We start from the raw sequence: 21,515 nt of genomic DNA, 5'->3' as shown, positions 1-21,515 counted from the left end.
GTGTCGAGCTGCACCTGCCCGAGCCCCTCCACTGCCAGGGGCAATGGGGCCACGACAAAGGTGCCCGTGTTCCAAGCTCCTCTATGGGCCAGGGGCCTGCTGCGTGCTTTACACCCTGCTGCCACTCATGCTCACATCAACCCTACAGACACGGTGTATTCCTCCATTTTTTTTTTTTTTTTTTTTTTTTTTTTTTGAGACGAGTCTCACTCTGCCGCCCAGGCTGGAGTGCAGTGGTGCGATCTTGGCTCACTGCAACCTCCGCCACCCGGGTTTAAGCAATTCTCTGCCTCAGCCTCCTGTGTGGCTGGGATTACAGGCACCCACCACCACGCCCGGCTAATTTTTTTGTATTTTTAGTAGAGACAGGGTTTCACCATCTTGGCCAGGCTGGTCTTGAACTCTTGACCTTGTGATCCACCCGCCTCGGCCTCCCAAAGTGCTGGGATTACAGGCGTGAGCCACCGTGCCCGGCCCTATTCCTCCGTTTTTAAAATGAGTGATCCTGGCTGGCACGGTGGCTCATGCCTGTAATCCCAGCACTTCGGGAGACCGACAGAGGCGGATCACTTGAGGCCAGGAGTTCGAGACCAGCTTGGCCAATGTAGTGAAACCCAGTTTCTTCTAAAAATACAAAAATTAGCCAGGTGTGGTGGTGGGCACCTGTAATCCCACCTAATTGAGAGGCTGAGGTGGGAGAATCTCGAACCCAGAGGCTGCAGTGAGCTGAGATCGTGCCACTGCATTCCAGCCTGGGTGACAAGAGTGGGATCCCATCTCAAATAAAAAAATGAGAGATCTGACTCTAAGAGAAATAGTTACCTGTCCCCTGTCACGCTGCCTGCAGGCAGCAAAGCCAAGACACACAAACCACACTGTGTCCGACTCCAAAGCCTGCACCTTTGCCCCAAGGCCACACTGCCTCTTGACCCAACAGGAGTCAACGACACAGGCCCATGGTCTCCTGGGTTCATTCCCCTCAAGGGTGGCATCTCCCATTACACAGGGGTCTCCACAGGGAGCTTTGTTCCAAGCAGCTGCTTGGAGCTCGGAGTCCTCCCAGCCCAGCGCTCACACCCGGGCTCTGCTCCTGGGAGCCAGGGGCCCTGAACCCCAGTTCTGCCTTGCCTCAGCACTGGAACACCTTCACCCCTCACTGCCTCTCCACATCCCATTCTCCCCATTTCCAGACCCGGCGGAGACCTCAGGACCGCAGGACTCAGGCCTGGTGAGCCTCCTACTGGGGCTGCTGAGGGGACTCCCTTTGAGGCAATGAGGTACCAGGGCTGTGGCTTTCCTCAACCTGAAGCTTAGTGGCTTCCAAGGCTCTGCTCTCCTATACCCTGGGCTTGCCTTCATGCAGGTCACTCTTGCTTCATCAGCTCATAGCCTGAAATGCCCTCTCCAGATTCCTGGACCCCAGGGGGCGCTGCAGAAGTGCGCCTCTTCTAGGAAGCCACTGATGCCCTTGGCCATTTAAATGGCTACCAAGCAGGTCTGGAGCCTGGAGTTCATGTCTCATCCCTGGAGCTCAAGGTTGGGCCCTGGGAGCTCCGTGACCCTATGAGCCTGGGGAATCCAAGCTGGCAGCCCTCACCCCAACCCCTCCAAGCCCACTGCCTGCTGCACGCAGACTCACGCCATGATGCCTGACAGGTGGAAGAGCTCGGCTGACAAGTAGGCCATGTAGCTGTAGAGGAAGACGAAGAGCGGCTCGATGACGCGGATGTGGGAGGTAAATCGGGAGGTGAAGGCTGCGATGACCCCGTAGACCACGCCCACAAACACCCCGCCCAGGGCCACCACGAAGAAGCTCAGGAAGCCAAGGAAGATGTCCACGATGCCCACGTGTTCGTAGTTGGCAAACTCCTCAAAGAGGTGATACAGGACCTGGGGAGGGTGTGCAGGCTGGTGGGTGGGAGGAGAGGGCCCTGGCCCCACGGCTCCCTGGGGTCCACCCAGGGCAATCCTATCCCCTCCGTTAACCATGGCCACAAGAAGAGGCCACCCGGTAGCAGAGAAACCCTAGTGCCAAGCAGGTGCTCAAAACCTCAGCCTGGGGCTGAGGGGCTTGCTCTGGGCCGGCCACGTGCCACACTGGTGAAGGGTGGGCCCTGGGAAGCTCTGTGAAGACCCTGAAGCCAAACTGCCTGGACTGGAATCCTGGCTCTGCCACTCCTGAGCTGTGTACAGGAAGCAAATTCATCTCCCTGTGTTTCAGTTTTCCTGTCTATAAGATGAGGATAATAATGCCAAATCTTAGGACTGCTGTGAGGACTAAATCAGTGAATCAAGTGCTCGGAGCCTTACCTGATGCAGTGTTAGCCACACCTGGTGCTATCGAGTCTGCCTCTCACTGCCTGACCTTGGGCACGTCATGCCCATCACTGGGTTTCAGTCCCTCCTTCAGCACAAAAAAGGGACGTTCACATAATGAACTAGAATGTGATTTCTTAACCTCTGGAGCTTTCTGAAAATACACATGTTCAGGCCATACTGGACTCGGACTCTCTGGGATAGGGCCAAGAAATCTCTATGTAACAAGCACCCCAGGGGTTGCAATGAACAGCCAAGTTCAGATGCTATGGAATTAGAGGCTAAGGCGTCCCTGTCTCCTGGACGGGGAAATAGACGGTCATTGCAACACTACCATCAGACGTTTAAGTGGCACTTCATACACTGTAAAGCCCTTTGATGGTCTTTATCTGAGTAGACACTCAACAACCATGCGAGGCAGGTGGGTCAAGGATGCTCCTTTGCTAAACCGAGGCTCACAGTGGTAAAACAATATGCCAGGGGGCCCCCCAGCCCAGAAGCAGAAGAACTGGGCCCAGAACTTGTTCCCTGACAGCCATGGCTGAGGCCTCCCCAGCAGGCTCAGCTTTGAGGATCTGCCCCTCCTATTGCTAGGTCCCTGAGCTGCCTGGCCTACTCAAGTCTGTCCTAGACAGCTCTGCCAGGAAGGAGCAGGGAGTTTCCAGGCCTAGGGGAAGGGAGGGAAGGACTTGAGGATCCATGACAGGGAATCCTCCAAAGCCCCCAGGACCTGGAGCAGGAGGAATGGACTGTGAGGAGTGACCTGTCTAGGGCACAGACCTGAGACCAGGCAGCTCAGGGTCAGCCTCTGGCTTTACTCTCTGGGAAATGGGGCACTCACACCCATGCCGAGAGCTCCAGAAAGACCTGACTTGGGCCAGGCAGCAAGGAGAGATGCAGAGCACTGGCCAGGCCTGGTGCTGCCCAGCCCCAGCCGTCTGGGGGATAGGACAGGGCTCCAGTGGCAGACAGCCTCTCAGCAGGTGCGTGCTCAGCCATGGGCTACCTAAACTCATTTCTGGCCTGAGGGGATTCATGGGTCCTCATGGTCTACCACATGGGCCCATGGAGTGGCCACAGAGGGGAAAGTCCTCCTTTCTGGCCTGGTGCTATCAGCCCTGGAACTATAGAGAAGCAGAGTAACACAGTGGTAAGCGCTTGGGCTTTGGACTCAGACTACGGATTTGAACCTCAGCTATATCATATATCAGGCTTATGTAACCTCTCCGTTCCTCAGTTTCCTCATCTCAAAAAACTGGAATATAACTGTGTCAACCTCATGGAGTTACGTATAGATTAAATGAGGCAATACAGGCCAGGCACAGTGGCTCATGCCTGTAATCTCAGCACTTTGGGAGGCCAAGGAGGGAGCATCGCTTGTGCCCGGGAGCTTGAGACCAGCCCAGGCAACATAATGAGACACCATATCTACAAAATAAATAAATAAACAAATTAGCTGGGTGTGATGGCCAGCACCTGCAGTCCCAGCTACTATGGAGGCTAAGAGGGGAGGATCATTTGAGGAGTTTGAGGGTGCAGTGAGCTATGATTGTGCCACTGCACTCCTGGGCGACACTGTCTGTGTGACAGGAGACTCTGTCTCTAAATAAATAAATAAAAATGAGGCAATACACATTCAGACAGGAAGCACCCAGTGAACACCAGCAATCACTAACACCGTTGCCACTGCCTTTGGGAGACACAACCGTGGGTCCACAAATGGCTGGGTCTGCTACCCGCTTGATGCAACCATGCCCCAAGCTCCACAGCAGTGCTCACCTGAACCCCAACACCCAGATCCCACTGGAGAGGGCTTTATCTTTGGCACCCACTGGCTTCACAGATATTAGTGAGTATGACTCACTAATGTAAGTAACCCTGTAAGAAGGCTGGGAGGATGACAGGCTGAGTACTGCAATCCCTATGTCACAGATGGGGAAACTGAGGCTCATGGGGTAACCCTGGGCAAGAGCTAGTGCTAGAGGAGGCCAGGACGGAGGCCTGCCTGCTCAGGTCAGGCTGCTATTCTACCCAGCCCCATGAGGAGGCGGGGGAGGAACAGGAAGCCGAGGCTGCCAGCAGCTGAACACCACAGTCTGTCTCTACTCTGAGGTGCTGCTTCCTGAAGGCTGGGGCTGCACAGGAGGGAGTCATGGCCTGGGAATGAATGCACATGTGCCCTTGAGCTTTCCTGTGTGTGCAGCTGCTGTGAGGGGGACAGCTCAGGAGGGGGTGGGAGTGTTCTCACAACACAACGTGAGCATGCACATGCACACATCTGTTTCCCAAGGAAACCAGCTGGGAGGAAGGGCATGTGCAGGTGTGTACGGTGCCACCATGTGCAGACCCTGGAGGAAAGCACTAATCCTCTGCCACTTTGCAGCTATCAAAGGTGAGGCCGGCTGGGCGCGGCGGCTCACACCTGTAATCCCAGCACTTTGGGCTGAGGTGGGCGGATCACCTGAGGTCAGGAGTTCGAGATTAGCCTGGCCAACATGGCGAAACCCAGTCTCTACTAAAAACACAAAATTTAGCTAGGCATGGTGACACACGCCTGTAATCCCAGCTACTTGGGAGGCTGAGGCAGGAGAATTGCTTGAACCTGGGAGGCGGAGGTTGCAGTGAGCTGAGATGGCGTCACTGCACTCCTGTCTGGGAGACAGAGCAAGACTCCATCTCAAAAAAAAAAAAAAGGTGAGGGCCACAGAGGTATAGCATTTGCTTAAGGTCACACAGCAAGCAAGTGGCCAACTTATTTTACTTATCACCTTCTAGATGTTTTGGAGACAAGGCCCCTTTCCATAATCTCTGCCCAAAAACTGTGCACAAACCCAATTCTAACTTAAGATATAGCCAACACGAGAGCTGAAAGGCCCCTCACAGATGATATGGTCTGTGAAGAGGGAACTGAGGCACAGAGAGTATAAATAATTTGCCCAAGATCACATCAAAATGCAAGTGAAGGGCCAGGCTTGTTGGCTCAGGTCTGTAATCTCAGCACTTTGGGAGGCCGAGGCAGGAGGATCGTTTGAGGCCAAGAGTTCGAGACCAGCCTGGGCAACATGGTCAAACCCCATCTCCACAAAAAATTTTAAAAATTAGCCAGGTGTGGTGGTGCATGCCTGTAGTCCTAGCCACTCGGAAGGCTGAGGCAGGAGGATCTCAGGCCCAGGTATTTGAGGCTGCAGTTAGTTATGACCGTACCATTTCACCAGCCTAGAAGACAGGGCAAGACCCTGTCTCTTAAAAAACAAAAAGCAAGTCAAATCAAGGAGGGAGCATATAACCTAGAAAAACCAAGAGCTTAGGCCCTGGAGTCAGACAGACCTGGTTCAATCACAAACTGGTTCATACTCCAACAGGTTATTTAACTTCTTTGGGCCTGTGTCTCCCCTGGAAAATGAGAATAATAAGCACCTCCTAAGGCAGCCATGAGGACTTAAATGAGATAATCCATGCTGAAGGGCTCAGCATGGTGCCTGGCACACAGGAAGCGGGAATGGGCCTCAGCTGTTTTTATTACTGTTATTAGTGGGCGGATGAGGGATTCACTGGTGGGCCTGGATTCGGGTTTGTATCGTTTGGACATGGGCATGGCCCCTGGCCTCCTCACCACAGTGACGGCGTCATTGAGCAAGGACTCCCCAAAAACAAGGATGTGCAGCAGCTCATTGATGTGAATTTCCTCAAAGACAGCCAGAACCGCCACAGGGTCCACGGCCGAGATGATGCTGCCGAAGAGCAGGTTGTCCAGGAGGCCGATGTTGTTGATCTGTTCACCGCCCACCAGGCACACGGCGTACATGAGTCCGCCCAGGAAGAAGGCGTTCCACAGCGTGCCCACCACGGCAAAGATCAGGATGGTGCCCAGGTTTTCTGTGAACTGCCGCAGTGGCAGGAAGTAGCCCGCGTCCAGGATGATGGGCGGCAGCAGGAAGAGGAAGAAGACGTCGGATTGCAGGAAGGGGGGTGTCTCGCCTACACCCTTGATCAGGCCCCCCACCAGCAGCCCCACCACGATCAGCAGGCAGCTCTCCGGGACGATGCTTGAGATAGTGGGGATCACATGGAAACCTGCGGAGGGCGAGAGAACGGGAGGCCATGGGCTTTCGGAGGAGCCAGGAGAATAGAAGGTTGGGGACGGGCCGGGGATGAGGAGCGCAGCTGGCGAGAGGTGCACAGGCTGGGTCTCAGAGGCTGCTCTGTTAACTCTCTGAGCCTCCACTTCCTCGCCTGTAAAATGGAAGGGACAATGCTAGCTTCACAGGTTTGCCATCATAAACCAAGTGACAGTGTTTTTAAAGCACTTTTTTCAAAGGATATATACATGCTATCTCTGTCGCTATCATAAAATGTTAGAAAGCAGCAGTCTATATGCCTCCAGAAGGCAGAAACTATAAATTCATTACTGACGTGCCAAGTACCTACGGGCATCACCTACACCTGAACCCAAGGCATCATTCCAGGCACAAGTTCAGGGAGGCAGATCTGAGCTCAACCTGAGGAATAACAATCTAACAATTCTGTCTGAGGGAAGATGGTAGTTCCCTATCACGGAGCTGTTTAAGCAGAAGGCAGACAACCAGCTGGTGGGGAGTGGCATAGGAGACAGAAGAAAGCACAGAAGAATCTAAGAATACCAGCGTGGGAAGGAACTTGGGGATAATAAGGCCTGGGGTCTGCAAACCTGCAAAACAGTAGGCTTTCCAACTGAGTCCAGGCAGCTGCTCGAGACACGGCTCAAGGATGTCAATGGCAACCAGCTTTGGCAGGTGAGATAAAATCTATTTGCTATCCCGCTTCTAGCTCAATGCCACCCACTTTAAAGATGGGGCAACTAAGGCTCAGAAAAGGGAAGGGACTTGCCCAAAGTCACACAGCAAATGGGGATCAGAACCAGAATAGAACACAGGTCTGATGCCCCAGTTCCCATCAAACTGCACAGTTCTGTAATTCAAGCTCTCCTATCCTTCCCTCTCATCAAGGCCTCCTCACACACCCCTCTGCCTGGGACCCACCAGCCATCTCCCCAGGCCATGTCCTGGCCAGCAGCAGGCCGCTCTGCTGTAGTCCACCCTGAGGCTCCAAACCCAGAGCTGAGAAGTAGCAAAAATCCCCGTGAGAGGGCCTCTCTCAATACCAGGTATGGCCAGAGAACCCTGAGCTCCTGTGAGTGGTTTACTTGTTTTGTTTTGGGGTGGGAAAGTAGGTGGAAAAAATCTGAGCATCCAGTTGTATGTTGGGTACTATGCTCCCAGGGTTGGCATAGCCAAGAGGGTATGACCCTTTGCTCAAGAGGAAAGCTCTCTCTGGCCTGGCATGGTGGCTCATGCCTGTATCCCAGCACTTTAGGAGGCTGAGGTGGGAGGATCACTTGAGGCCAATAATTTGACACCAGCTTGTACAACACAGGAGACCTCATCTCCACTTAAAAAAAATAGCTGGGCATGGTATGAGCCTGTAGTCTCAGCTAGTCAGGAGGGCCGAGGCAGGAAGATCACTTGAGCCCAGCCTCAAAAAAAAAAAAAAAGAAAGCAAAGCTCTCTCTCCTCCCCCTCCCTATCTTGCAAGCTCTGTGCAGACAGATCCCATAACTGCTTATCATTATACACCCAGGGCTAGGATGTAAGAGGTGCTCAACAAATATCGGCTAACTTGAAAATACACAGGGCTGGGACATCACCCAAGATTTCCGATAACCTGCATGCCTGGCCAGGCCTCTGCTCTCATTACTTACTCTTGAGATCCTTGGGACAGAGGAGGAACTTCCCTCTCCATGCCCAAAGCCCTTCCTACTCTCAGGTAGGAATCTGGGCAGTGCTAGTACAGTGACAAGTCAAAGTTCACACTGCTGGCTGGGCATGGTGGCTCACACCTGTAACCCCAGCACTTTGGGAGGCCGAGGTGGGTGGATCACCTGAGGTCAGGAATTCAAGACCAGCCTGACCAATATAGTGAAACCCTGTCTCTACTAAAAATATAAAAATTGGCCAGGCGTGGTGGTGGGCGCCTGTAGTCCCAGCTACTTGGGAGGCTGAGACAGGAGAATTGCTTGAACACGGGAGGTGGAAGTTGCAGTGAGCTGAGATCACGCCACTGAACTCCAGCTGAGATCACGCCACTGCACTCCAGCCTGGGCAACAGAGCAAAACTCCACCTCAAAAAAAAAAAGGAAAAAAAAAAGTTAACACACTGAACACTATCCAGGCCCAGAATCCTGGCACAGTGCCAAGCACCCTGAAGACACTTAAAACACATTGGGAAAAAAAGATGTCTCCATCCTAGGCCAAGAGGACCTCGGAGGCACCGTGTGCATTCTCCTGATTTCAAAATAGACACGACCAAAAATCACTATTTGTTCATCTACTTCCCACATCAATAAAAGGGAAAATAATTCCAAAATCACCCCTTTTGCTGAAAAGTCCCCCCAGTCTTTGTACTGTCCACCAGTCAACATCCAGTGTGTAGCTGGCTGGTCCACTGGGAAGGGCTAGTCATGTTGGACCCAAGTCTCTCTTGCTGTAGAGGATAAAGCCCACATTTTCAGCACTGCCTCTGTCATCTGCTCTTGCCTCATGTCCCATTCTCCCCACTGTCAACTCTTAGGTTTCAGCCTTGCCAAATTCCTTGCAATTGCCCCATATGAGCCACATCCTCTTTTGCCTGCCAGTCTTCACCTAGTCTAGTTCCTCTCTCTAGAAATCATTCCTCTACTTCTACCCTCACCATATGTGGCTGACACCATATCCTCTGCCTGCCTCCTCCTTCAGGAAGCATTCCCTGACCACCACCTGTCTGCCTAGGTTAGGGCAGGAATCTTCTGGTGCCTCCCTCTCTCATAACCTTCAATCCACAGTCATCTCCCAGGTTCCTCTCTCTCTTCCTGGCACCCACTGACATCAGTCAGACAACCCAGGCAGAAGCAGCTGAGACAAGACAATGGCACCACACCCCAAAGACCTGCAGTGTGCTGGAGGGGAGACAGGCACAGCGCAGGGGAGATAAGCAGGATGAAGATTTAGGGGAGCAGAGCTCCTACAGGCAGGGGCCAGAAAGCACCTTCCCAAAGCCAGAAGTCCAGCTCCAGCCAGCTGCATGCTGACACCCCTCCACAGCCTCCCTGCCCCTGTCCTGGAGTTAGCACCAAGAGTTGCCTTAAGAGAAGGCAGAGTCTAAAGAGATAGTCTAGGGTAGGCAGATGATGGCTTCCACCTCCACCTAAGGGCTCAGGCTCTAAAAATGCCTCCTACCTTCACTCTGTGCCATCAGCCCAATCCACAGAGCTTTCCTGGCCCCATAAATCGCCAGACAGTGCCTGGGAGACCCAGAGAAGAGTTGGTCACAGCTCCTGCCTGGGGAGGGGGCAGGCATGTGAAACAAGCCAAGAGCAGCAACATGAAGATGGCTCCTCAGGTCTGAGGGCGTCCCATGAGCCAGAAATGTGCTGGGAGCCTGGCACGCACCATCTCATTCAGTCCTCACCACAGCCCTTGGGACAGGTATTGCCTCCATTTTGCAGAAGACAAAGCTGAGGCTCAGCAAGGTTATGCCACTTCCCTAGTGTCTAAGGGAGGACTTCTATTCTAGCTTAGGTGTCTCAAACTGGTAGCAGAGAGCGCTAATTAATTCTTTACTCCAAGCTCGGTATTTTCTCTGAGCCAGACCATATTGGACACTGGGAACATTGAGGTGACTCAGACTCTGAACCTCCGTAAGCAGCTGATGGGGAGGGCCATGCTATTCCAGCCCTTGGAGCTTCTACGACCAGGTGAACAGAGAGCTGGCATTCCTATTGAACATAAGAAAAACGAGCTCTGAGAGGAGGCTGCATGCACTCAGCCAGGCCAACCAGGACTGGGTCCCGGCCTCCTGACTACAGCGCAGCGACCTCCTTCTCCTTCAGCCAGCTCCAGAGTACCTGGGAGCCATGTTCCTGGAGCTGGTTTCCCCGGCTTTCCTGTTTTGTCTCTGGCGCTCAGTGAGCTGAAGGAGCTCTAGGCCCTGATGGGCTCTCTGGGCCTGAGGGGAGGGCCAGGCCAGGCCAGGCTGAGGAGAAAGGTCTGAGATCCACTCTTGGCTCCCTGCCCGCGGGTAGGTGGCACATTACTGGAAAGCGCTTCTAGGGCTGGGGGAGGAAGGGATTCTGTCATCAAGAGGAGGCTCCTTCAGGAGCAACAGCTCAGGGAAGTGGGAAGCAGCCCCTGGACCTGCGCTGGCTTGTTCCTCTCCTAATGCCCTGACTCCACCAACTGCGCTCACTCTGCATCCCTGCAAAGTGCAGGATGCTTGCTGACACCTGGTGTGGTGAAAGGGGCATAGAAGGATGGCTGGGGCCCCTAGTACCCTGACAAAAGCCCTGCATGGAGGCAAGATCCCAGGATGCCAAGAGATGAGGCAAAACTTTCAGGGCCCAAACATGCAGTGGCAGTGATGTCACCAGGGTGAAATCAGGGGTGGGAAGAGGCAGTTAGAGTAAGAACCAGATACGTGAGAGCTGGAATGGATCTTGGAGAGCATCTAAATTCTCCATTATATAGTCAGGGAAATGGAGACAGAGACAGCCAGCGACCTGTCAATGATCACATGTCCAGTTCTACCCCAGCAGTCTGTGACACTCCAAGCCCCGTGGTCTGCACAAGCCACACAGCCTCCTTCAAGGACGTCCAGTCCTCCCAGAACAAGGAGGCATGAAAGTGTGGAATTCGGCATCTCCAAGCACAGCCACAGGCCAAACCCTCTGACACAGTTGAGAGTTGGCTCTCCTTTTAGAAGAGGTTGGGGGATAGGAGAAGTGTTTTTCATTCTATCTAGTGTAGGTGGTAGATGGAACGGACACACACACACACACACACACACACACACACTCTTGCTGAGCAGACACCTCACCAAACTTCCAATTGATGGAGGCTCCCAGCCCCCTGCGGCTGTTCTGCACCACAAGAATGTTTTATTTATATCTCCTCGGACGGTCCCCATCTGCTGAGACTGGCTCAGTGGAGCAGGCAAGGCTGTCCCACATCACCCTGCGTTGCCAGGGTGACCAGACATGCCTGATCCCCCTTCCCGCAACCCTCCTCTGGCCTGGGAAGTCAGAGGGGAGTGCTGGGAAGAGGGGTCTCTTTGGCCCATAGTGCCAGGTCACCAGGGACCCAGGGGCACACTGAGGGCTCTGTCGCCCTACTTCCAGGCCTGAGGACTGCTCCGGGGCTGCAACTCGGCCAGGTCCCAAGGGATTCCTAGTTGCACAACGATTCCATTTCTTTAACTCCCTCTTCAACTGCCCCAGCAACCAGTCTCAACTGCAGCAATGAAAGGTAATAGTTCCAATGAAAGCCCCGCACTCTACAGTTTACAGCAGCACACTCTTAACCCGTTTGCTCTTCACCACAGTTCTGGGAAGTCACAATTGCCATCGCCTTATTTTACAGATGAGGAAACTGAAGCACACAAAGGTTAAGCAACTTGATCAAAGTCACATGGCTGCTAACTGGGATTCAAACCCAGGTAGTCTGGCTCCAGAGTCTCTGTTTCTGGCCACTCACTGTATTATCCCTGGCTTTATTCTTACTTTGTTTCTAAGGGGCGTGTGAGCCTAGGACTAAAGAGGCCCAAAGCAGTTCCCAAAGGGCCAGAGATAGGTTTTTCTTTCCATGAGCTCTTCTCCAGGAAGTCTCCCACTGCTTCTACTCTAGTGGCCTGGTAAAGACTTCATTAAATCCTTCCTATCTTCTAAGGCTGCCCTCTCCAGGAAGCTCTCCTGAGTTAACTCAGCCAGGAGGGGTCAATCTTTTCTACCAAACTTGCAGGGCAAGAAGTGATAATTATTCAGACTGTTCAGCCCCTGCCTGGCTGATCTGCACTCAGCCCTGGTGTCCACTGGGCTGGAGGACCCATGGGTCCAGGAGGGCTCTGACTCTTTTTGAGTCTGTTTCTCCTCAAGGCTGATTCTTCCCACCATCAATGACAGCTATGAGGGCCAGGGAGAAAGAAAAGCCATGTTAGGACAGACTCAGCCACTGCCTCAGCAGGTTCACAGCCAGACCTGCAGAGGAGACAAAGACACGTGGCGCTGGCCACCCCACCCTATGTTCCCACTGTCAGAAAACTGAGTTCTAATCAGAGCCCAGCCACAACTTGCTGGGTGACTTTAGACAAGTTACTTTACATCCCTCCCCTCAAAGTTTCTCCATCTGTGTAAAAGCCTATTTCAGAGGGTTTCTGGAGTACAAGAGGAGATAAGGATCAAGAGCACCAAGCAATAATGGTACTCAATATTAGCCAAAGGTGGTGACTACTATTACTATTGTAATTTTCTTTAAAACCCAAGTATAATACAATTCACTCTGCATTATTGTGACCTGTTGGTGTGTATGTGTTCATCACTGGGCTGTAGGCTCCCTGAGGGTTGGAACTGTCTAGACTCATGTGGGTCTCCAGCTTCTAGCACAGAGTAGGCATCAACTATTTGTGAACTGAAACAAAACTGACCCCAGCACTTTGGGAGGCTGAAGAGAGAAGACTGCTTGTGGCCAGGAATTTAGACCAGTCTGGGCAATATAGTGAGACCCCATCTCTACAAAAATAAAAACAAAAATAATTAGCTGGATGTGGGGGTGTACGAGGCAGGAGGATTGCTTACGTCCAGGAGTTTGGGGCTGCAGTGAGCTATGACAGTGCCACTACTCTCCAGCCTGGGAGACAGTGAGACTTTATCTCTAATTTAAAAAGGAAAGAAAAATGAAGTAAACTTCACTTGTTAGATGTGAAGTATGGGAAAGAAGGAGGTGGGGATGGGTCTGGACTTTCAAGACTAAGTGGTGTTCCCAGAGCAGGGACCATGTGAATTGGGCTTTGAAGGATCAATAGAAGTTTGCCAGAAGAGAAGGGTTTGTATCCTTTAAAAAGTCTAGTATAGTACCTTGCACGTAGTAAATGGATATGTGGGTAACGAATGAAAGAAAAACAAGTAAAGAAGACAATAAATAGGAAGGCAGGCTGACTTCACCAAGCTTTTGTCAATATCCAAACAAGAAGGCTCTTGTGAAGATTAAATATGATTAAAGATATGGCATATATAAAAGACTTAGCACAATACCTGGTACATGTGTCTTTGAGTCTCATTTCCTCTCTGTAACTGGGATGATGATGATTAAAAGCAACTTTGAGATAATTTAATTAGAACTCCTGGCCAGGTGCGGTGGCTCACGCCTGTAATCTCAGCACTTTAGGAGGCCGAGGTGGGTGGATCACCTGAGGTCAGGAGTTTGAGACCAGCCTGGCCAACATGGCGAAACCCCTCCTCTATTAAAAATACAAAAATTAGCCAGGTGCCGTGGTGGGTGCCTGTAATCCCAGCCCCTGGAGAGGCTAAGGCAGGAGAATCACTTGAACCCGGGAGGCAGACACTGTAGTGAGCCGAAATCGCGCCACTGTACACCAGCCTAGGCAATGAGAGTGAGACTCCGTCTCAAAAAAGAAAAAAAAAAACCAAAAAACTCCCATCCCACAGCAGAAACCCAATGAATAATATTTTTTTTTTTTTTTTTTTTTGAGGTGGAGTCTCGCTCTGTCACCAGGCTGGAGTGCAGTGGTGCAATCTTGGCTCACTGCAACCTCCACCTCTTGGGTTCCAGCAATTCTCCTGCCTCAGCCTCCTGAGTAGCTAAACTACAGGCGTGCACCACCATGCCCAGCTAATTTTTGTATTTTTAGTAGAGATGGGGTTTCACCATGTTGGCCAGGACGGTCTCGATCTCTTGACCTTGTGATCCGCCCACCTTGGCCTCCCAAAGTGCTGGGATTACAGACATGAGCCACTGTGCCTGGCCAAATAATACTTTTTTTAAAAAATGTAGCAGCCAGCTGGGCGTGGCAGCTCACCTCTGTAATCCCATCACTTTGGGAGGCCGAGGTGGGTGGATCACCTGAGGTCAGGAGTTCTAGACCACAGTGACCAACATGGCAAAATCTCGTCTCTACGAAAAATACAAAAATTAGCCAGGTGTGGTGGAAGGCGCCTCTAATCACAGCTACTCAGGAGGCTGAGGCAGGAGAATCACTTGAACCTGTTAGGCAGAGGTTGCAGTGAGCCGAGATCACACCACTGCACTCCAGCCTGGGCAACAGAGCAAAATTCCATTTCAAAAAAAAAAAAAGATAAACTCTCCAGCACCCAGGAGACAAACACTGGACACTTGGAGAATCTGATGCAAGGCTCTGTGCAGGGGGCTTATACACACTCCCTCTCATTTCATCTCACATCCTGACCCCCAATTTGACAGATGAAGAAATCCAGGTTCAGAGAGGTAACTTGTCCAAGGCTACCTAGCTGGGAAGTGGCAGGGTCATCATTAGAACCCAGTTCTCTGAACTGCTAGTTCTTTGGGCCATGCTGCTTCAAAGAAAACAACTTGTCAGGATCACCAGGAAGAGAATTCAAGTCTGCAATAAATATGCCTCCCCCACAAAAACAGCCATAAATAAATCTGTTCCAAGTACCTGGGCAAGCATCCTTCCCCATACCCAGGGCAATCAGTCTCTCTCTGTGTCTTTCCCCATCATTCTTCCAAACAGCACTTTTATTTCTTGCTTGTTTCAATCCACATTTCAGGGGGTCCTACTATGTTGGAGAGACAGGGTCTCACCCTCTGGGAACATCAGGTCTGGATGGGAAAGCAGGTAAAAAGCTGTCAGAAAACACAAGCAGCATACACTGGGCTACCTGAGTCATGGAAAAGATAAGACCGTGCAAGGAGGCCAAAACCCCAGGTCCAGACCCCACTCTGCCCTTTAGTAACCATGAGCTTTGCGTAAATCACTATACCATGGAATAACCTCCATTTTCTTGTCTGTAAACAAGTGAGAACAGGGACTAGACACAGGAGCACCTTGTGCACTGAAACGACTGAGAAAAGAGAGGTCAGGCAGGCTGGGGGGCCTGGGCGGCCCCTGGAGTAATAAGCAGCGATTTAGCCAGCAGCAACTGCCTTAGAGACCTGGCAAGAGAGGCTGTTCCGGAGGCAGGCACGTTGTGATAGAGGATTACAGCCTCATTGACCCTGGCACTGGGTTACAAATCTCTCACAATGCATAGCCTCTCTCTCTCCTTCCTTTCTCCTCTCACCTGTCCCATCTACATCAACTCCTTGACTCCAGTAGCCAGAAGTCCCCAAATCCCACCTCTAAGCAAACAGCAGGAAACTCTTCCTCACCTGGAACTTCTACCCACCTTTCAAAACTCAGTGGAGGGCCGGGCGCAGTGGCTCACACCTGTAATCCCAGCACTTTGGGAGGCCGAGGTGGGTGGATCGCCTGAGGTCAGGAGTTCGAGATTAGCCTGGCCAACATGGTGAAAATCCATCTCTACTAAAAATACAAAAAATTAGCTGAGTGTGTGCCTGTAGTCCCAGCTACTCAGGAGGGTGAGGCATAAGAATTGCTTGAACCTGCAGGCGCAGGTTGCAGTGAGCCAAGATCGCGCCACTGCACTCCAGCCTGGGCGACAGAGTGAGACTCTGTTTCAAAAAAACAAAAACAAACAAACAAACAAAAAACCCCGGTGCTGGTGTCACCTCCTCTGGGAAGCCTTCCTGGAGCCACACCCCTGCCCTCTCCAGGCTGAGTCAGGTGCTCCTCCAAACTGAGGAGCTCTGTGTTCGGTGCCTCAGCCAGCCTGGCATCCCAGCACACAGCTCTGGGCCTCCAAAAACTGATGCTCAGAAAAAGCGGGTTAAGGGAATGATGAACACTTCCTGAAGGATGTAGGACTAAAGTTTGGTCTCAAAGGTGGGTGACTAAAGGGGGAAGAGTGTGAACAAATGAAAAGACAGGGAACCTCAAAAGCCTTCTGAGGATTCTGAAGCCTGCAGCCAGCCTGGAAATGAGAGTGAACAGTGCAGGAGATGCTGGCACACAGGCCTGACCTGGACAGACCAAGGAAGGAACTGAGTCAAGGAGCCTGAGCCGACACAGTAGGCCTCAGAGGGTCCTCTCACCTTCAGCCCGGCCCCATCCTAGCCTGCGGCCTGGTTCTGCCGCCACCAGCCTTCTCCCTGGGTCTCAAGGACCCATTTCTGTAATCCCTATACCACCCCAAGCTGGGGCAGCACCTCTTGGTATCCAGCCTGACCTTCCCAATCATCCAAGCTCTGCATAAACATTTGTTGAATAAATTTCACTCCAGCAGATTGCCCCTCCCCCTGCAGGAAAGGCGCCGCCGGATCAATAGTCCCCATGCAGTGAAGCGGAGGATGACTCACAGGGGAGAGGGGAGGGACAGGGACTGGGACCAGCAGTAAACAGCCTGTGTTGTGTTGACAAGAGGCAGAGCTCCAACAGGCCCAACAGTGCCTGGCAAGGGAGAGGTGCCAGGCAGTGGGGTGCTTACCTGGGGAGGGGGTTACCTGGGGAAGCGGTGGGGGGCTTTACTTGGGGCAGGGGTAGGACCTCAAGCTCCAAAGACTCTCATGGCTGGATTGGGTGTCTGGTAGGTGACCATGTGATACACACTGGTTTCTTTTGATTTTCTCAAAATGGAAATATATTATATTGCTTTGGTGATTTTAAATAAAACTTATGGTCATTAAAATTTTTTTCTAACAGTCATATAAGTGTTTAAGCATAAGGAAAATCATCTCACAGTGATTCTCCCCCTTCCCCTTTGCCAACTATACCAGTCTCCCCCACAACCGAATTTCTGTTAAGTTTGGTATATATTCTTGAAGACTTTTCTGTATCTATAGGTTATTTAAAATTATGTGTGAATGGTAAATCACACATGCTGTGCTTCAACTGCTTCTATGGGGCAGAGACTGCACTAAGTACTGAGGCATCTCATTTAATTCTCTCAACAACCCTAATGCAGTAGGTATAATTATTATCCGCTTTTATTTTTATTGGGCTTTTCTTTTCTTAGACAGAGTCTCGCTCTGTCACCCAGGCTGGAGTGTTGGAGTGCAATGGCACAATCTTGGCTCACTGCAACCTCCGCCTCCTGGGTTCAAGTGATTCTGCTGCCTGAGCCTCCCGAGTAGCTGGGATTACAGGTGCCCACCACCACACCTGGCTAATTTTTGTGTTTTTAGTAGAGATGGGGTTTCACTATGTTGGCCAGGCTGGTCTTGGACTCCTGACCTCAGCTGATCCACCTGCCTTGGCGTCCCAAAGTGCTGGGATTACAGGCGTGAGCCACCGCGCCCAGCCCTTTTATTGGGCTTTAAAAAAAAATTTTTTTTTTTTTTTTGAGATAGAGTCCCGCACAGTCACCCAGGCTGATCTTGGCTCACTGCAACCTCCGCCTCGCGGGTTCAAGCGATTCTCCTGCCTCAGCGTCCTGAGTAGCTGGGATTACAGGTGTGTGCCATGCCCGGCTAATTTTGTATTTCAAGCCACCATCTCCCTCCTTTCCTTTCTGAGTGTCCCGGATGTGTGGCTCCCCAGCTCAGGTGCTCCCTTCCCCACTCCATCTCTATCCCTGGCCTGTCTTTGCCTCTTGCCAGACTGCTGTCAGGACTTACAGATGGTATCAGGTGCTCCAGGCACCAGTTTGCCCCACACCTGGGGTGGGGCAGAGGTGGGGGAAGAAACAGAGGCTCAGTAAGAGAGCTTCCATTTCTAGAAACTTTAGAGCCATGGGAAAGCTAGATTTTTTCTTTCCTCTTTGCTGGGGGTACAGTAGAGCTTGCAAAATGCAAATCTGAGAGAAAAAAAATTTGAGTATACCAAATATCTGTTGTTCTTAGCATTGCTTCCAGTTGAAAGTCAGTTAGCTTAGAAGCTTACCAATGTGTTAAATTCATTATATGTAACTTCAACTTGCTCGAAATCTCATTCTACTTGGCTACAGAGGTGGAATACAGAGAGGTAGCAGTAGGAAAGCAACTGCTTTCCTACAAAAAGAAATTCTACAATTTCCAGGACAATTGCCCTGCAGAAAGCAAGTCATAGTGTCCTATTTTCAGCACTACAAGGAATGCGGGGGACCTCAAAGGAAGAACAAAACACAGGTGGCACTGGCTGGGTGGGGAAGAGAGACCAGCAGCCTCTGGGAGGCAACTGGGGCCCCTTCTATCCCTAGTAGCTTTATCAGCTTTATGGGGTCTATTGTGTGCTTCACAGACTCTGAGGGCAGTGATGAAGATGGGTGTTAGCCATCCTCCACTTGGGCATTTTAGTGACCTCTCAGAAGGGCCAGAAAAGGATCAGTGAGAGAAAATGACTCTCAGGGGACAGAGCCTGGAGTAGGGCAGAAAAGATGGGGGGCCTTCCCAGAGGTGGGGGCATGAGCATCCTTAGGCTGGTGTGTTACTGTGTGCATGGGGTGGACTGCAGAATGGCAAATGCACAGGAGCTGGGTGCTCCTGACAGGAAATTCTTATTTTCTCATCCCCAAACCTGCTCCTCAGGCCCCAAACTTTGGAGTTGTCCTAACTCCTTTCTTCCTCTCACTCCTGACATCCAATCCATCACCAAACCCTGCTGGTTCTGCCTTCTAGACATGAACAGACCCTGACACTTCTCACCACCTCCATTGCTAACACCCATCCAAGCCAGCATGATCACTTGCCTGGACCACTGCAGCATCATCCAATCAGTCTCCTGCATCCACCTTTCTTTTCTCTTCTCTTCTCTTTTCCTTCCTTCCTTTTCTTTCTTTCTTTTTTTTTTTTTTTGAGAAACAGTCTTGCTCTGTCATCTAGGCTGGAGTGCAGTGGCGCAATCTTGGCTCACTTCAACCTTCGCCTCCTGGGTTCAAGTGATTCTTGTGCCTCAGCCACCTGAGTAGCTGGGATTATGAGCACATGCTACCATATCTGGCCAATTTTTGTATTTTCAATAGAGACAGGGTTTCACCATGTTGGTCAGGCTGGTGTCGAACTCCTGGCCTCAAGTGATCTGCCCACCATGGCCTCCCAAAGTGCTGAGATTACAGGCGTGAGCCACTGTGCCCAGCCCACATATCCACTCTTGCCCCCCAGGCTCTTCCTACACCAGCCAAGAGTGAAGCTTTTTTTTTCTTTTTTGAGACGGAGTCTCACTCTATCTCCAGGCTGGAGTGCAGTGGCGCAATCTTGGCTCATTGCAACCTCTGCCTCCTGGGTTCAAGCGATTCTCCTGCCTCGGCCTCCTGAGTAGCTGGGACTATAGGCGTGCGCCACCACGTCCAGCTAATTTTTGTATTTTTAGTAGAGACGAAGTTTCACCATGTTGGCCAGGATGGTCTCGATCTCTTGACCTCGTGATCCGCCCACCTCAGCCTCCAAAAGTGCTGGGATTACAGTCATGAGCCACTGTGCCCAGCCAAGAGTGAAGCTTTTTAAGAGGTAAGACATACTACTGAAAGGCAGGGACTACACCCCCCTCCGCGTCTTTCCACCACACCTGAATCTCTACTCACTCTCCCCTAGCTCCACCGGCCTCCTTGCTTTTCCTTGAGCACAAACATGCCTCCACCTCAGGCCCTTTGCATTTGCTGTTCCCTGTGCCTGAGACACTCTTCCCCATGTAGGTGAATGACAGATTTCCCCCCTTCCTTCAGGTCCCTGCTCAGATGCCACCTCCCCAGAGAGGTCCTCCCAACCCTCTCTATCCGCTTACTCTTGCCACTTCCTGACGTCTAGATGTGCTTTCTGACCGTTCCCCACCCAGAACATAAGCCTCGTGAGGGCAGCCTCTGTCCCAATCACTGTTGTATCCCTGGCACCTTAGGCTGTACCTGGCACACGGGAGGTTCACAATCAATGTTTGCTGGATGGATGACTTTCTCTTACCTCAGTGACCTCACAAGGTTGTGAGGATTACATGAGACCGCAAACACAAAAGCACTGGGCGAACCACAAGATGTTGTCAGGGTGGGTCACCATCAGCTTGTCCCTTGGACAGCCACTCCTCCAAGGTGCTGCTCAGCAGTTTTTCCTAAATACCCCAGGGAGCAGAACCCAGTCACGCTCAGTTCTGTGGCCTGCAGAGCCTGGGACCACACAGCCCTCTATTAAGAGTCTGATGACACGGCACAGCTGGTTGGTCTGCAAGTTTCTACCTGCAAGCAAGGCTAGGGACTCTGTCCTATTCATCTTTGACTCTCTAGGCCTCAGCACGGAGCCTGACACATAGTAAGGATAAAGACTTGTTGAGCCAGCAGAACTGTTTGAGGGCAGAAGTCATGTCTGGTTTAACTTTTTTTTCTTCCCTTTTGTGTATATATTTTTGGGTTTAACTTAATCTCCAGTGTTTGGCACTAAGCACATGGACACTAAACTCCAGCTGAATTGGCCTTTTCCTTGAAGGAAGGGTGAGAGTTAGGCACCAAGAAGGCCTGGCAGGCAAATCAGCAGCATCTGGAAAGACAGGACAGGGAAACGAGTGTGGTGCAGGTAGAAGATTTATTTTTTTGGTGGGGAGGGGGCAGGGAAAACAGAGTCTGGCTGTGTTGCCCAGGCTGGAGTGCAGTGGTGCGAACACGGCTCACTGCAGCCTTGACTTCCTGGGCTCAAGTGATGCTCTCACCTCAGCCCCCCAAGTAACTGGGACTACAGGCGCATGCCACCATGCCTAGCTAGTTTTTGTATTTTTTGTAGAGATGTGGGTTTTGCCATGTTGCCCAGGCTGGTCTCAAACTCCTGAGCTCAAGAGATCTGCCTGCCTTGGCTTCCCAAAGTGCTGAGATTACAGGCGTGAGCCACTGAGCCCAGCCCAGGTAGAGGATTTCTATTGGAGCAAATGGCAGTGGACTGGAGTGGAAATCATTACTCAGATGCTGTAAAGCAGCCTTTTCTCTCGCCCTCACAACATGCCCTGGCAGTGGGCAACAGAGGAGAGAACAGACATTGAGAAAGGTCCAGACACAGGCCCAAGATCACATGGGTAGCAGTGGAGACAGGTCCCAAACCCAGAACTACTGACTCTCAATCCAGCACTCAGCCAAGGCCAGTTATGAAACGCCACAAATACCCTGCAGGGAGAGAATTCCCAATCACCCTGCTGAGCCAGGCAGAGCCACTGGAGGGCTCTGGCCCGGGGAACAACATGAAATTCTGCCACCTCAGGGAGGTGGTCAAGGGAGACAGCGCTGGCCACCAGGCTCAGCACCTGGCGTAGGGCAAAGTTGTCCAAATGCACAGCCATTTAGTCTCAGCTCCAGGGACAGCTGGCACTGCCTCCTGCACAATACCAGCAGGATGGGTGAGCTCCCCCCATCCTAC

General features: G+C 51.7%; 1 protein-coding gene across 7 annotated transcripts in view; it reads right to left on the bottom strand.

The window, feature by feature from the left end:
• The window catches only part of SLC9A1 (solute carrier family 9 member A1), a 72,167-nt gene that overhangs the window by 11,282 nt on the left and 39,370 nt on the right, over nt 1-21,515 (bottom strand). For 5 of the 7 annotated variants that reach the window (XM_054539305.2, XM_009233224.4, XM_063714115.1 and 2 more), the window contains 2 exons: nt 5,930-6,390; nt 1,640-1,890 (listed from right to left, as the gene is read on the bottom strand). In XM_054539305.2, coding sequence (XP_054395280.1) covers nt 1,640-1,890; nt 5,930-6,390 — 712 coding nt within the window. Of the gene's footprint in view, nt 1-1,639; nt 1,891-5,929; nt 6,550-14,814; nt 14,979-15,544; nt 15,677-21,515 lie in introns of those variants that run through there. The other 2 variants (XM_054539303.2, XM_063714113.1) reach the window with 2 other exon arrangements.

The sequence above is a fragment of the Pongo abelii genome, chromosome 1 (assembly GCF_028885655.2).
Source record: "Pongo abelii isolate AG06213 chromosome 1, NHGRI_mPonAbe1-v2.0_pri, whole genome shotgun sequence".
NCBI classification, from domain to species: Eukaryota; Metazoa; Chordata; class Mammalia; order Primates; family Hominidae; genus Pongo; species Pongo abelii.
The sequence above is the reverse complement of the archived record's forward strand: the minus strand, read 5'-3'. Positions and strand labels throughout refer to the sequence as shown.